At 47.7% G+C, this 14,304-nt stretch overlaps 1 protein-coding gene across 1 annotated transcript; it reads right to left on the bottom strand.

Annotated features, from left to right (window-relative positions):
* Positions 1–9,358: 9,358 nt before the first annotated feature.
* LOC140917900 (zona pellucida sperm-binding protein 3) lies at positions 9,359–13,826 on the bottom strand. Its single transcript, XM_073361423.2, has 9 exons — positions 13,419–13,826; positions 11,565–11,683; positions 11,380–11,483; positions 10,787–10,964; positions 10,561–10,681; positions 10,379–10,470; positions 9,757–9,902; positions 9,524–9,631; positions 9,359–9,447 (listed from the first exon to the last, which is right to left on the bottom strand). The coding sequence occupies exons 1-9, from the start codon at positions 13,824–13,826 to the stop codon at positions 9,359–9,361; spliced, it is 1,365 nt and encodes a 454-aa protein (XP_073217524.2).
* Positions 13,827–14,304: the final 478 nt, after the last annotated feature.

Genomic DNA, 14,304 nt, shown 5'->3' with positions numbered 1-14,304 from the left:
TATACACATTAGAGACCTTACCATGCCTGGGGGGCACATCTCTCTGGAAGCGCCTCCCTGACCATCTGTCCAGAGGGTTCACTCTCCTGGACTGTCCTCCAACCAGCCCACACTTCCCAGTCTCACAGCAGCTGCAGATCTGTCTGGTGCCTTCCACTGGAGACCAGCTGGAATAGAAGTTCAATTACCTATAGTTAGACCTGTTTATTTTTCTGCAGAGCGACAGGCCAAGTAACTGCTCTACCATGGCCTCCTGAATTAAGTTAATACAGAAAAACTGGCACTGAAGGGAGCTTAGGGTGAAGGTTTTCAATGCAAATCCTGCGTAGAGGGGGGCCCCTTCTGCAGCCACCCCACAAAAATAAGCATGATCCTGGGATCATACCCCAGTTCCTCAGAGCATGTTGTGTGTCAGATGTGTAATTCCAGTGACTGATGTCACACCTGACCTACATCAGAGTCATATCCTTAGTGAACAAGCAGCATCCTGCACCCCAGGGGCCGCAAGCCAACAGTCCCTGGACCAAACAATATCCTATATTCAGAGAATAAGCATGAGAACTGCCTCTAGATCCAAGCCATGCAGCAGGTCAGATCTCCACTGTCTCATCACATGCTCATGTTTTGTGCTCCAGCTACTCACATGTTGTCTGCTTTCTTGAAGGAACAAGCTTTGTTCAAGGCATCTGGGGCTTGTTCAGCTGCAGTGACTTTCAGATGACAGGTGATATAGATCTGGAGGTGAAGGGGAATAGCAGGGTTAGTAGCACACAAAGGGACACCAACATCTGTTTAGTCTGAGTTTAGAGGGAGGAAGAATCTCACCAAGTTGCTGGCATCTCCTGCAAACCTGAACACATCCAGCATGAACTGTAGTGTGTCCTGCCTAGGCCTGGGGGATACAAAGGCTGAGGTGGTGTCATCTGATCTCCCATCCACCAGACAGCTAGACACAAGAGTCATAGTCAGGTACTAATAAGGTGCTAACTATGTATAGATCCTCTCCAGCTACAGCAATAAATATCCTCTAGAAGAAGGCCCCAGCGCTTACCCATTGAAGTCAATGACAGTATAGCGGGGAGAGGAGTCCCTATCTGGGCCCAGGGTGGCCACACAGCTGTCCACAAAGAGCCTCAAAGCCACATGGTTCTCAGTCCTTTGTCTGTCCCGGCTATGCAGATTGTAAGCACCCGAGGACAGGGACTGCACCTAGCCCAGTGAGATGCTAATTGTAGTTGCAGTCTCTAATATAAATTCCACAGTCCTCTTCCGAGCTAGCGCCGGGCAGGCCAGCCAATCTTAAACTCTAGCAAGGTAGTGACAGCAAAGCAATCATTATGACACCTGTTTTTGGAACTCAGGTAGACTGCTGGGCCATGCAGCACCTGCCCATGTGAAGCAGAAAAAGCAAGGCCAGTGGGAGTTAGTCTAAGGGGAAAGCAGAACAAACAGCGATGTGTCATTTCCATAACGCAAGGCAGCTCTCAGCAGCCCAGAATCTCCAAGCTGGCCAGCCAGCTTTGCTCTCCTCGCGACAGTCTGAGAGAACATCTCTCTCGTGATCTCAGCCAGCAGATGCTGACACAGCCCCCAGCTCTAACTTTCAGTTGAAAATGCCAAGTGAAGTCTTCAGGATCAAAAGGAAAGAAAGAAAGAAAGAAAGAAAGAAAGAAAGAAAGAAAGAAAGAAAGAAAGAAAGAAAGAAAGAAAGAAAGAAAGAAAGAAAGAGGAAAGGTTTGAGTGGCACACCAACCCCACAGCAAAGGAAAAGGCTGTCTTGCCAAGCTCTGGTGGGTGGAAAGCAAGCTGGATAGGGAGAGCTGCACATGCAGTAGGAATGCTCCAAGCCTGGAGGTTACTAATTTAACCCTTGAAAAGCTGGCCCTCTGCCAGCAGGCTGACACTGCAGCCGGAGAGTATTTTCTCACCACAGCCAGTCCATGAGTGCCTAGATGGCCCAGCCAAGAACGGGTAGGTCCTGCATAGCCACAGAGTGAGAAAACAGTCCTGCCTCAAAGTGCTTACACTAGCCTGGTGGCTAAAAAGCAGGCGAACCATGGAGGTGAAGCTGTTGCCCAAGCAACCGCAAGAGCGAGGCAGCACAGCTGCGCATAGATGTCAGGGTTGCTGAGTCCCAGGGCAAGGCCCAAGCCACTAGACTATTCAGCCTCATTTCAGGTTTTGTAGTCAGGCCACACAATGATGCTAGTGAGGGCTAGCCACTCCTGTGGTTTGGGGAAAGGCCCCTTGCAGCACCTCTTCCTGCTGCCACAAACCCAGGCAGCCAGTTTTCCTGGCCCCATCAAGAGGGAGGCAAGCCAGCTGCGAGCCCCCGGCTGCTGGGACAGGATGTGCGGAGGTGTGTGCTTACAGGCAGCATCAGGGCTGGGCCTTGGTGGAGGAGGACTTGGTGGTCGGCTGGGGATTAGGGAGGGGCAAGGTCTGAGGAATTGTTGATAAAGGGTCACATTTCTGAGGATTGTTTGATTTATCCCTCCTCCCCTCCAGCAAATGGGGCAGTTGGAAAGAAAAGGCAATTGTGAGCAGAGGGCAACAAAAATGATTAGGGGTCTGGAACACATGACTTACGAGGAGAGGCTGAGGGAACTGGGATTTAGTCTGCAGCAGAGAAGAATGAGGGGGGATTTGATAGCTGCTTTCAACTACCTCAAAGGGGGTTCCAAAGAGGATGGCTCTAGACTGTTCTCAGTGGTAGCAGAGACAGAACGAGGAGTAAGGGTCTCAAGTTGCAGTGGGGGAGGTTTAGGTTGGATATTAGGAAAAACTTTTTCACTAGGAGGGTGGTGAAGCACTGGAATGGGTTACCTAGGGAGGTGGTGGAATCTCCTTCCTTTGAGGTTTTTAAGATCAGACTTGAGAAAGCGCTGGCTGGGATGATTTAGATGGGGATTGGTCCTGCTTTGAGCAGGGGGTTGGACTAGATGACCTCCTGAGGTCCCTTCTAACCCTGATATTCTATGATTCTATGATTCTTCAGATCCCTCACTCCACGTGTCAACCCTACTGAGGAACTTTTATAGGCACGTGGTAAATCTCAGTGAGGGTAAGGCTCTGGAAGGATACCGCACCTGACCGTTAACTGTGGCAGCATGAATTACTGCTGCTCCTGAAGCAAAGTTAGCGTGGTATTTGGAACCCACACAGGCAGGAACCCAGCTCACCATGCAGGGAGGAAGGTGGGGTTGGGACTAATGCTAAAAAAACTGGCACCGAGCCCTGACTCTGCCTGTACCCACACACCTCCACACATCCTGTCCCAGCAGCCGGGGGCGTTCCATTGCCAGCTCTGCCCCAAGCTCCCAGCCACATTCTGAGGTGCAGCACTTCACCTTGCTGGGCTGAAAGTTTCCCATGACATTAAATGGGGATAACAAATGAGCTATGTGAGAACAATGTGTCAGAGTCCCTAGACTCATCTGATCTATAGCCAGTGCCGCGCAGCGCTCCTACTGACCTCAGCCATCCCCTCCCACTTCAGGCTGAAGAGCCCACAGCACTTGCCTGCCATTAATCCTCCTGGCCTCCCAAAAGATAGGGAAATATTAATGTATCTACTTTAGACAGAGGGAAACTGATGTAATTGAGCTGGTCCAAAGAGACCCAGCAATCACCAAGGGTGAACAAAGGAAGTTCCCGTTCCCCGCTGTCTGTTCTCACTCTTCGACTGCATTCAACCCACTGTGACATTCTATACCTTGGGGGAGCGTACTGTAATCCCCATATTACTTATTTTCATATAATTGTTATCTTACATATAAAGCATGCCTTGTAAGGTATCAGGGGAAAGGTTATGATCTGATGAAAGTCATTTCTTTATCCATAGGTGTGTATCATTGACGCATATGAAGTTATGAGATTTATGTAGTATGGTGGTCAGTAAAACATGCTGTAAGTTGGGGGAATCAGCCAGATATTAGCTCCCCAGAGGCAACAGCAAGCAAAGTAACCAACACCCGGGGGGGTGTCAAACAACCCATCAACAGCCATTGTCCAGCAAGGGAGCTACAATGCAATGACTCACCTGCGTGAGGCCACACCAGGGGAATTGCTCAAACTTGCTTGGAGAGACTCAGCAATGCCTCCCAGAATGCCTGGACTTGTGCTCCCCAAGCACATGGACTGAGGGTATAAAACATAAAGAGTGGACACATACTGGGCCCTTCTCCTGCCCCCACCTTCGCTGCAATCAACTAAGACCCTGAGAAGAAGACAAGACTCCAACAGAGGAGATTGGCCCAGGTTTAAGGACCAACCTGTATATTAAAAACTGCAATATCGAGTGGGGTGACAAAAACTGCTTAATCTAGATGTTGCCCAGTCTAATAGGGTTGAGTGTTTAGACTGCATGCTTATATTTATTTTTTTATTTTGGTAATTAACTGATTTTTTGCCTATCACTTAATACCACTTAAAAGATATCTTTTGTAGTTCATAAATTTGTTTGTTTATTCTACCTGAAGCAGTGTGTTTGGTTTGAAGCGTGATCAGACACTCCCCTTGGGATAACAAGCCTGGTACAGATCAATTTCTTTGTTAAATTGACAAACTCATACACGCTTGCAGCGTCCAGCAGGCATAACTGGACACTGCAGGATGGAGGTTCCTAGGGTTGTGTCTGGGACTGGAGGTATTGGCTAGTGTCATTCAGTTGCACAATCCAAGGAGCAGCTTACATGCCAGAGGCTGTGCATGAACAGCCCAGGTTTGGAGATTCTTACAGCAGAGCAGGGAAAGGCTGGCTCCCATAGTCGAGGATTGGAATCACGTAGCAGATCACCGTTCCAGATAACACAGACGGGAACGTCACACCCACTTCATGTTGCTTTCTCTCTTACAGCAGACAGAATTCCCTGCTGCCAGAGTGACCTTCAGTAAGTCACTGAACTGCTCTGTGCCCCACCTGTACAAAGGGGAGAGCAGCATTCCTTGCCAATTTAGTCACAATCATTTACCCCTCCCCTTTTCACATCATCACTCCATTTGGGCAACAAAATGGCAAATTAAATTTAATGTGGATAAATGTAAACTTAACCCCAACTATACATACACTATGATGGGGCTAATTTACCTACAACTAATCAGGAGAAACATCTTGGAGTCATCGTGGATTGTTCTCTGAAGCTGTCCATGCAGTGTGCAGTGGCAGTCAAAAAAGCAAATGGGATGTTAGGAATCATTAAAAAAGGGATAGAGAATAAGACGGAGGATATCTTATTGCCCTTATATAAATCCATGGTACACACACATCTCATAGACTCATAGACATTAAGGTCAGAAGGGACCATTATGATAATCTAGTCTGACCTCCTGCACAGTGCAGGCCACAGAATCTCACTCACCCATTCCTGCAATAAACCTCTCACCTATGTCTGAGTAATTGAAGTCCTCAAATCATGGTTTAAAGACATCAAGGTGCAGAGAATCCTCCAGCAAGTGACCCGTTCCCCATGCTACAGAGGAAGGCAAAAAAAACCCTTGGACTCTGCCAATCTGCCCTGGAGGAAAATTCCTTCCCGACCCCAAATATGGCAATCAGATGAACCCTGAGAATGTGGGCAAGATTCACCAACCAGATACCCAGGAAAGAATTCTCTGTAGTAACTCAGATCCCACCCCATCCATCATCCCATCACAGGCCATTTGACCTATTTTCCATGAATAGTTAAAGGTCAATTAATTGCCAAAATCATGTTATCCCATCACACCACCGCCTCTATAAACTTATTGAGTCTAATCTTAAAGCCAGATAGGTCTTTTGCCCTCACTGCTTCCCTTGGAAACTCCCTCCCTCAGTCTTCTTTTGATTAGGCTAACCATGACAAGCTCCTTGAGTCTCCTTTCAAAGACAGGTTTTCCATTCTTCGGATCATCCTAATAGCCCTTCTCTGTACCTGTTCCAGTTTGAATTCATCCTTCTTAAACATGGGAGACCAGAACTGCACACAGTATTCCAGGTGAGGTCTCACCAGTGCCTTGTATAACTGTACTAAAACCGCCTTATCTTTACTGGAAATACCTCGCCTGATGCATCCCAAGACTGCATTAGCTTTTTTCATGGCTATATCACATTGGAGGCTCATAATCATCCTGTGGCCAACCAATACGCCAAGGTCCTTCTCCTCCTCTGTTACTGCTAATTGATGCGTCCCCAGCTTATAACTAAAATTCTTGTTATTAATCCCTAAATGCATGACCTTACACTTCTCACTATTAAATTTCATCCTATTACTATTACTGCAGTTTACAATGTCATCCAGATCCTCCTGTATGATATCCCGCTCTTTCCCTAAATTGGCAATACCTCTCAGGTTTGTATCATCTGCAAACTTTATTAGCACACTCCCACTTTTTGTGCCAAGATCAGTAATAAAAAGATTGGTCCCAAAACTGATCCCTGAGGAACTCCACTGGTAACCTCCCTCCAGTCTGACAGTTCACCTTTCGGTGTGACCTGCTGTTGTCTCCCTTTTAACCAATTCCTTATCCACTTTTCAATTTTCATATTGATCCTCATATTTTCCAATTTAACTAATAATTCTCCATGTGGCACTGTATCAAATGCCTTACTGATATCTAGGTAAATTAGATCCACTGCGTTTCCTTTGTCTAAAAAATCTGCTACTTTCTCAAAGAAGGAGATCAGGTTGGTTTGGCACGATCTACCTTTTATAAAACCATGTTGTATTTTGTCCCATTTACCATCGACCTCAATGTCCTTAACTACTTTCTCCTTCAAATTTTTTTTCCAAGATCTTGCATACTACAGATGTCAAACTAACAGGCCTTTAGTTACCTGGATCACCTTTTTTTCCTCCTTTCTTAAAAATAGGAACCAATCTCAACAGAGATATATTGTCATTAGAAAAGGGCAACTAAAATTATTAGGGATTTGGAATGGGTCCCATATGAGGAGAGATTAAAGAGGCTAGGACTTTTCAGAGGATACTAAGGGGGGGAATATGATAGAGGTATATAAAATCATGAGTAGTGTGGAGAAAGTGAATAAGGAAGTTATTTACTTGTTCCCATAATATAAGAACTAGGGGCCACCAAATGAAATGAATGGGCAGCAGGCTTAAAACAAATAAAAGTACGTTCTTCTTCACAGAGCGCATGGTCAGCCTGTGGAATTCCTTGCCTGAGGAGGTTGTGAAAGCTAGGACTATAACAGGGTTTAAAAGAGAACTGGATAAATTTATGGAGGTTAAGTCCATTAATGGCTATTAGCCAGGATGGGTAAGAAATGGTGTCCCTAGGTTCTGCTTGTCAGAGGGTGGAGACGTATGGCTCGAGAGAGATCACTTGATCATTACCTGTTAGGTTCACTCCTTCTGGAGCACCTGTCATTGGCCTCTGTCAGTAGACAGGATACTGGGCTGAATAGACCTTTCGTCTGACCCAGTATGGCCCTTCTCATGTTCATTTGCTGCTGGGTCAGGCTCAGAGGTACACTGGAATGCGTTACCTAGGGAGGTGGTAGAATCTCCTTCCTTAGAAGGAGGAGAACTTAGAAGTTCAGTCTTGACAAAGCCCTGGCTGGGATGATTTAATTGGGGATTGGTCCTGCTTTGAGCAGGGGGTTGGACTAGATGACCTCCTGAGGTCCCTTCCAACCCTGATATTCTATGATTCTATGAAATGGATGATATTCCCATGGGGAAGGGCCAGATGAGAGACGCTAACGGCTATTCAAGAAGAGGTCTTTTAAAGTTGCCTCTTTCTCTATTTTGACTTTCCAACTTCTTGCATCTCCTCAGCATTAGTGGCAATAGTGCACATGTCCTTCTACAGCAGGAGAACACATCAAAGGCAGTCTGAGTGATCGCACCTCACAAGTGGACCCACAGCCTGAAAGAGATCATAAAGGCCAGCCCGTGTCTCAGTATAGAGTGATGAGGGGGCAGTAGGAGAGTGAGTGTAGTTTGGCCTATTATCTAATCAAGGTCATGCTAGGGTTGACTTTTTCAGCAAAGTGCTTTTGTTCCATGACCTCCAGCCTCTAACCCTCTTTCTCCACAAGGTGGCAGTGGAGGACAGGATTCCCCTGCTCACACTTACTTTCTGCAGCTTAGGGAAAACAGTTTTAGTACCTTCCAGTTTGCAACTGCCCCAGCCTTAAGCAATTCTAGTGGTTACACACTGGCACTTCAGAGAGCTTGCTGGGATGGGGAGGAAGAAGCTGTCTGTTTCAGATCACTGCCTTCCCCAATTAGGGTGGATCACAAGCGGAGAAAACAGTGTGATGCAGTTGAAAAAAAGGGGGGGGGGGGCAACCAGAGGGGTAAGATACAAGATATCTTGTCATAGGTAAGATACAAGAAGTGTTTCACTCTGCTCAGCTTTGATGATGCCTCAGCTGGAGTACTGCAGCCAGCTCTGGAAAGATGTATACAAGTTAGAGAGTTCAGAGCTATGAAAGGGTTAAAAAACCTGGCCACTGAGGAAAGGTTAGAGAGTTACACATGTTCAGTCTTGAGACAAAGAAGACCAAGTGGGCACCTGATAAGTCTTCAGATCTGTTACAGTCTGTTATAAAGATGACAGGGATCAATTGTTCTTGTCCTACCTTCTATGGATGTAGAGAAGTAATGGGCTTAATGTGCAACAAGGGAAGATTTAGGTTATTTATTAGGAAAGACTTTGTAGCATTAAGGGGAGTTAAGCTCAGGAACAGACTTCCAAGAGGCTGTAGAATTCCCATTGCTGGAGGAACAGATTGGACAAACTCCTGTCAGAGATGGTCTCGGTTTACTTCTGTCTCAGGATTTGGGGGGGAGGAGGAGGCGAAAGGAAAAGAGACTAATGACTTTGTTGTTACATGGATGTGCAGAAGGGATGGACGTGGGGCAGTTGAGGTAGTTTGTTCTCGTTAGTATGAAGGTAGCCCCGGTTGGCAATGCTTGGGATAAATAACATGTATTTATGGTAGGCCAAGTTTCAGAGCCACCGCAGAGAATATGTACCCAGTTCCCGTCTCATTCAGTGAAAGTTGGACAGCCAGATCGCTATCAGATAAAAAAGAAAAAAGTTATACAGTTAGAGTCATTGGCAGCTCTCCCTATCCTGATGGCCAGGCATTACGCATCTCCATTACCTGTTAACACCACTTTTCCCCATCAGGGGTAGCTTCATCAGAAGAGAAGCATACCTTCCCCCACCAGAGTCCAATCCACAGCAGAGCTCATTCTCCTCCCACCAACAGAGCAACCAGTAGGAATTCAGCATCAGCACAGGATCCCATTGTTATGTTTTATTAGAGAAGTCACAAGAGTAAAGCCAAGGAAGCAAACAGTCACTTTTTTGCCTAGGAGAACAATTAAGACAAGAGAGGCTATAGCTACAGTCCCAGCCAGGGAAACCAGGCCAGACCTATGGCTGCTGCCATGGAAACTAGGCCCAAGTTTGTGCCCTGCTCCTCTGCAGCACCTGTGGAGAGACAATAAGGCCATTAGAACTGAAACAATGGGCATTTCAGCCATGTCACAGCTTGCAGATGCCTTACCCTGTGGTGCTTCCACCTGGTGTGCTAAGGGACCTTTAGAGCTTTGATTAAGGATGAACAATGGTCCAACCACAACATCAGCCTGATCTTCTCTCCCCCAGGAGCTACCTGGATGGAGAATGGAAGAGAAACTCACCAGTAACACCTTAGACACTGGATTTGGGATGGAGCCCCATTGGAAAAGCCAGAACTGAACATCTCAGTTTGAAGTATATACACATTAGAGACCTTACCATGCCTGGGGGGCACATCTCTCTGGAAGCGCCTCCCTGACCATCTGTCCAGAGGGTTCACTCTCCTGGACTGTCCTCCAACCAGCCCACACTTCCCAGTCTCACAGCAGCTGCAGATCTGTCTGGTGCCTTCCACTGGAGACCAGCTGGAATAGAAGTTCAATTACCTATAGTTAGACCTGTTTATTTTTCTGCAGAGCGACAGGCCAAGTAACTGCTCTACCATGGCCTCCTGAATTAAGTTAATACAGAAAAACTGGCACTGAAGGGAGCTTAGGGTGAAGGTTTTCAATGCAAATCCTGCGTAGAGGGGGGCCCCTTCTGCAGCCACCCCACAAAAATAAGCATGATCCTGGGATCATACCCCAGTTCCTCAGAGCATGTTGTGTGTCAGATGTGTAATTCCAGTGACTGATGTCACACCTGACCTACATCAGAGTCATATCCTTAGTGAACAAGCAGCATCCTGCACCCCAGGGGCCGCAAGCCAACAGTCCCTGGACCAAACAATATCCTATATTCAGAGAATAAGCATGAGAACTGCCTCTAGATCCAAGCCATGCAGCAGGTCAGATCTCCACTGTCTCATCACATGCTCATGTTTTGTGCTCCAGCTACTCACATGTTGTCTGCTTTCTTGAAGGAACAAGCTTTGTTCAAGGCATCTGGGGCTTGTTCAGCTGCAGTGACTTTCAGATGACAGGTGATATAGATCTGGAGGTGAAGGGGAATAGCAGGGTTAGTAGCACACAAAGGGACACCAACATCTGTTTAGTCTGAGTTTAGAGGGAGGAAGAATCTCACCAAGTTGCTGGCATCTCCTGCAAACCTGAACACATCCAGCATGAACTGTAGTGTGTCCTGCCTAGGCCTGGGGGATACAAAGGCTGAGGTGGTGTCATCTGATCTCCCATCCACCAGACAGCTAGACACAAGAGTCATAGTCAGGTACTAATAAGGTGCTAACTATGTATAGATCCTCTCCAGCTACAGCAATAAATATCCTCTAGAAGAAGGCCCCAGCGCTTACCCATTGAAGTCAATGACAGTATAGCGGGGAGAGGAGTCCCTATCTGGGCCCAGGGTGGCCACACAGCTGTCCACAAAGAGCCTCAAAGCCACATGGTTCCCAGTGCTAACATCAGCTTGGATATGCATGACCTCCCCGAGCTGGAATCCATTGGAGGGTCTCTCAGCGCTCCAGTCATCTGCAAGGCAAGTTCACCATGAGCACCACAGGCAGATGGTATGGTTCCCTATAGACCCCTAGCTCCTGGGCTGGCATGGAGAGGAGTCACTGCCTTTGGAGGAGGAGATGAAGAATTCCTAGATGGAAGGCAGGGAAATAAGAGCTGCAGGTGGGAATGCAAGCTAGTGGGATATCCCCGCAGGGACAAGAGGAGCTGGCTGGGAAACGCTGCATGGTGTGTGGATTATTCTGGCTCTGCCATCCAAGTCTCCTTCCTGCAGTATGGGGTCAGTGGCTAGTGCCGAGAGCTGCCCAGCTTTGTACTGAGTCCTAGTGCTCCAGGAAAGCTCCCAACGCCTTTGAAGCCAGAGAGTGGGTCCAATGTAACAGATATTGGCATGTCTGACGAGAGGGTGACAGGACCTCCCACCTACCATTCATCAGGCGCAGGGAGAAATCCAACCTCTCCTCTGCAGACAGGGTAGAGCTGAAGGGGACCCACGTTGGCTTGATGGCTCTGCTGCTCACATTGTCCTTCCTGGGAGAGATAGGCCCAGTGGTTAAGACAGACCCCAGACTGGCCACTAAGTGCAAGGACAGGATTAGAGTCTCATCTCACCTGGGATAGTGACAATGAACAGGAATCACAGCCGGACTGGTTCTCTGGATCACTGGGTTGCTGGCAGGGGTGGGGTTGTAGAACAGGTTTGTGCTGTAGACTAGAGAGTTTGGGGTCATCTGGGAAGAGGCAGATGTAGACAGACTCACAGTAAGATTGATATTTCCCCTCTGCTTTAGAGAAGTTTAATGAAGAGTGTTCACAATATCCCCATGTTTCCAACCTGCTCAGATACATGTTTAATATTTTGCACAGGAGGCAGGTATTAGGAAGTGAAGGGTCAAGTCGAGAGGCAACTGAAGGGAAATTTAGAAGGCATCAAAGCTGCTAGACTTCACACTGTGGGGGCTTCTTGGACATTGATGCTAGTTAGACTGTCACACATTGGCAGAGACAGAAAGGAAGATAAGGTAAAGGGCAGGTTTGAATCCTACAGCAAGTTCTGACCCCCCCTTTAGAAGCCTTAGTGATTGCTGCTCCAGACATTTGAGTCTCTTTGTGCTGCTAAGACTTGAAAGGACAGTAAATTTTAAGCTTCGTTATTTGTTAGAGGTGAACTGAGCCAGTGCAAGGTCCATGCACTAGATACACCCTATTTTGAGGGCTTTAGTCATGCTTGGGGATGAATTTTGCCCCAGCAGTAAGTCGTTAGTAACTATAGTATATTAAGGCTCTCAATGAGAGAGCAGAAAATAAATCATAGCTGATGTATCTAACCAATGGCTCAAATTGCAAATGGTCCCAGCAGAGCTATGCGAGAACTAGAATTTGCATCCCACCAGAGATTATGCATTTCTGAAGGAGGGTTTTATTCCTAACTGGAACATTCACAACCTCTTACCTATAGCTTCTCAGCAGAGATCTCAAAGCACTTTACAAAGGAAGTAACTTAGCCCCAATATACAAGTAGGGAAACTGAGGCACTGAGCAGGGGTAGTGACTTGCCCAACATCACCCAGTAGGCCAGAATCCCACTCCAGCACCACTCTGCCTTCCAGATTGGGAATGGTTAATGAATTTGCATGTTATCTTTGTGCGAGGCCCTTGCTGGCAACAAGGAGACCAGGAAGCAGACTAATGAGAGATTTGGTACCAACCAATCGCTGCAAACCATTCCAGCCGTGGGGACGAGGGGAACTCCAGAGAGAGTCAAGGGATGGGAAGGTAGCAGTAGCTATACTCAGACTGGAATGAGTTTAGCTCTAGACTTCAGCCTTTCAAGCTAGGTAAGCTCCTGGGACACAGGGACCCCAGGTGTAACCCAGGGGGCTCTCAGCCCAGGAGTCACAACCCTCTTCTAATAGGGTCATAAACAGTGCCCAGAATGTCACATCCACTCTGCCCTTCCCTATTGCTAACAAATGGTCCATCCCAACCCCCGCCCCCAGCGTGGCAGAACCAAGAGCCACTGGTTGAACCCATAGCCTGAAGACAGGCTTGGATGTTTCTCCAGCCATCACTTACACAGTCAAAACTGAGGGCTTTTGTCATCTTTTGTCATCTTCTCTCTAGAAGGATTCCCTCCCCCCAGCCTTTCCTCCCATATTTTGGAGAGCAGAAAAGAACAGCTTACCATGCTTCTGTACAAGCTATGTTCCCATATGTTCTCAGACAGGACTTATGTTCTTATGTTAGCTATGTTCTATAGCCAGGCCCCGAGACACTCACAGCTGCACACCACCCACAGCCATCAGGTCACAAGCACAGAGCCATCAGTTCTTTCAGGCACTGCACCAGAACACTTCGCATATGTCTAGAACACTGGATGTAGAATTATACATACAAAGCAGAGGAGTGGACGCTGTTGACACCTCCCCCACCACAACATGGCAAGAGCTTCTGAGGGATGCTTACCTGCAAGATGCTGCCACATTCATGGAGCCCAGCTGCAAAGGTCACTGTGTTCTCTGCAGCATTAAGGGACTTGTATTGGCAGGCAGCCGAGCCAAGGCTCAGGTCAGCAGCTTTGATCAGTTGCCCTGTCCCAAACAGATCCCTATGCACAGTGATCACCATCTGAGCCTCTTCACACTGCACTGTGACAGGCTGCAGTGGGGACACAGCCCTGAGCTGGGAAGCATCAACCCAAGACCAAGGGTAAACCTGGGCAAGAGAGGGCACATGGGCTTGTCTGTGAGGGGGCTCAGCCCTCAGGGTGGGTCTCCAGATGGCTGAGTCACGCCTAGAGAAATCCCAGGGATTGAAACAGATCACCCCACTGACTGTCCAGCACAGGAGGGCAAAGCCCAGGCTGTATCCCATTCTGCCTGCCTGCAGCACACCCAGCCTGGAGGGAAACTGCTACTCTGGGGCCCTTTATAACCTGAACTAAAGCCAGCTCCCAGCTGCCCAGATAATTAACACCCTCCCCTAGACTTTAGGCCACCAGGGCCCAATCACAGCCACTGCCCTGACCCTGGGGCAGGGAAACAGTGAGAATCAGACCCAACTGGCCATCAGAGGCCTGTTCTCTAAACTGTCCAAGGTAACAAAAATCCCACGCTGCCTGTTACACACAATTGTTTATAGATGGCATTGGAAGTTGGAGACAATAGGCTGGTGCACACTGAACTGTTTGGGTGAAAAGAACGGTGATAAGGAATGTTCAAGGTTCCTGGTGAAGTCATGGCCTGATATGACAAGCTGAAGGGTTCCAGCAGTGGGAGCCGGGTGCACCCTGGGAGCAGGATGGAATGGAAGGAGTGAGCTTCACCACCATGGCAGCCCCCACCCCCATATC

The sequence above is a fragment of the Lepidochelys kempii genome, chromosome 10, assembly GCF_965140285.1.
Source record: "Lepidochelys kempii isolate rLepKem1 chromosome 10, rLepKem1.hap1, whole genome shotgun sequence".
Lineage (NCBI taxonomy): Eukaryota > Metazoa > Chordata > Testudines > Cheloniidae > Lepidochelys > Lepidochelys kempii.
This window is presented reverse-complemented; position numbering and strand designations above follow the sequence as displayed.

Bases quoted from the DNA above. Each gene is read 5' to 3' on its own strand.
- LOC140917900 (XM_073361423.2), bottom strand. From the start codon at position 13,826: ATGGGATACAGCCTGGGCTTTGCCCTCCTGTGCTGGACAGTCAGTGGG. The intron at 10,682-10,786 runs GTAAGCGCTGGG...TCTTGTGTCTAG, and splicing joins ACTGTCATTGACTTCAATGG to CTGTCTGGTGGATGGGAGAT. The intron at 10,471-10,560 runs GTGAGATTCTTC...CTTCACCTCCAG, and splicing joins CAGGAGATGCCAGCAACTTG to ATCTATATCACCTGTCATCT.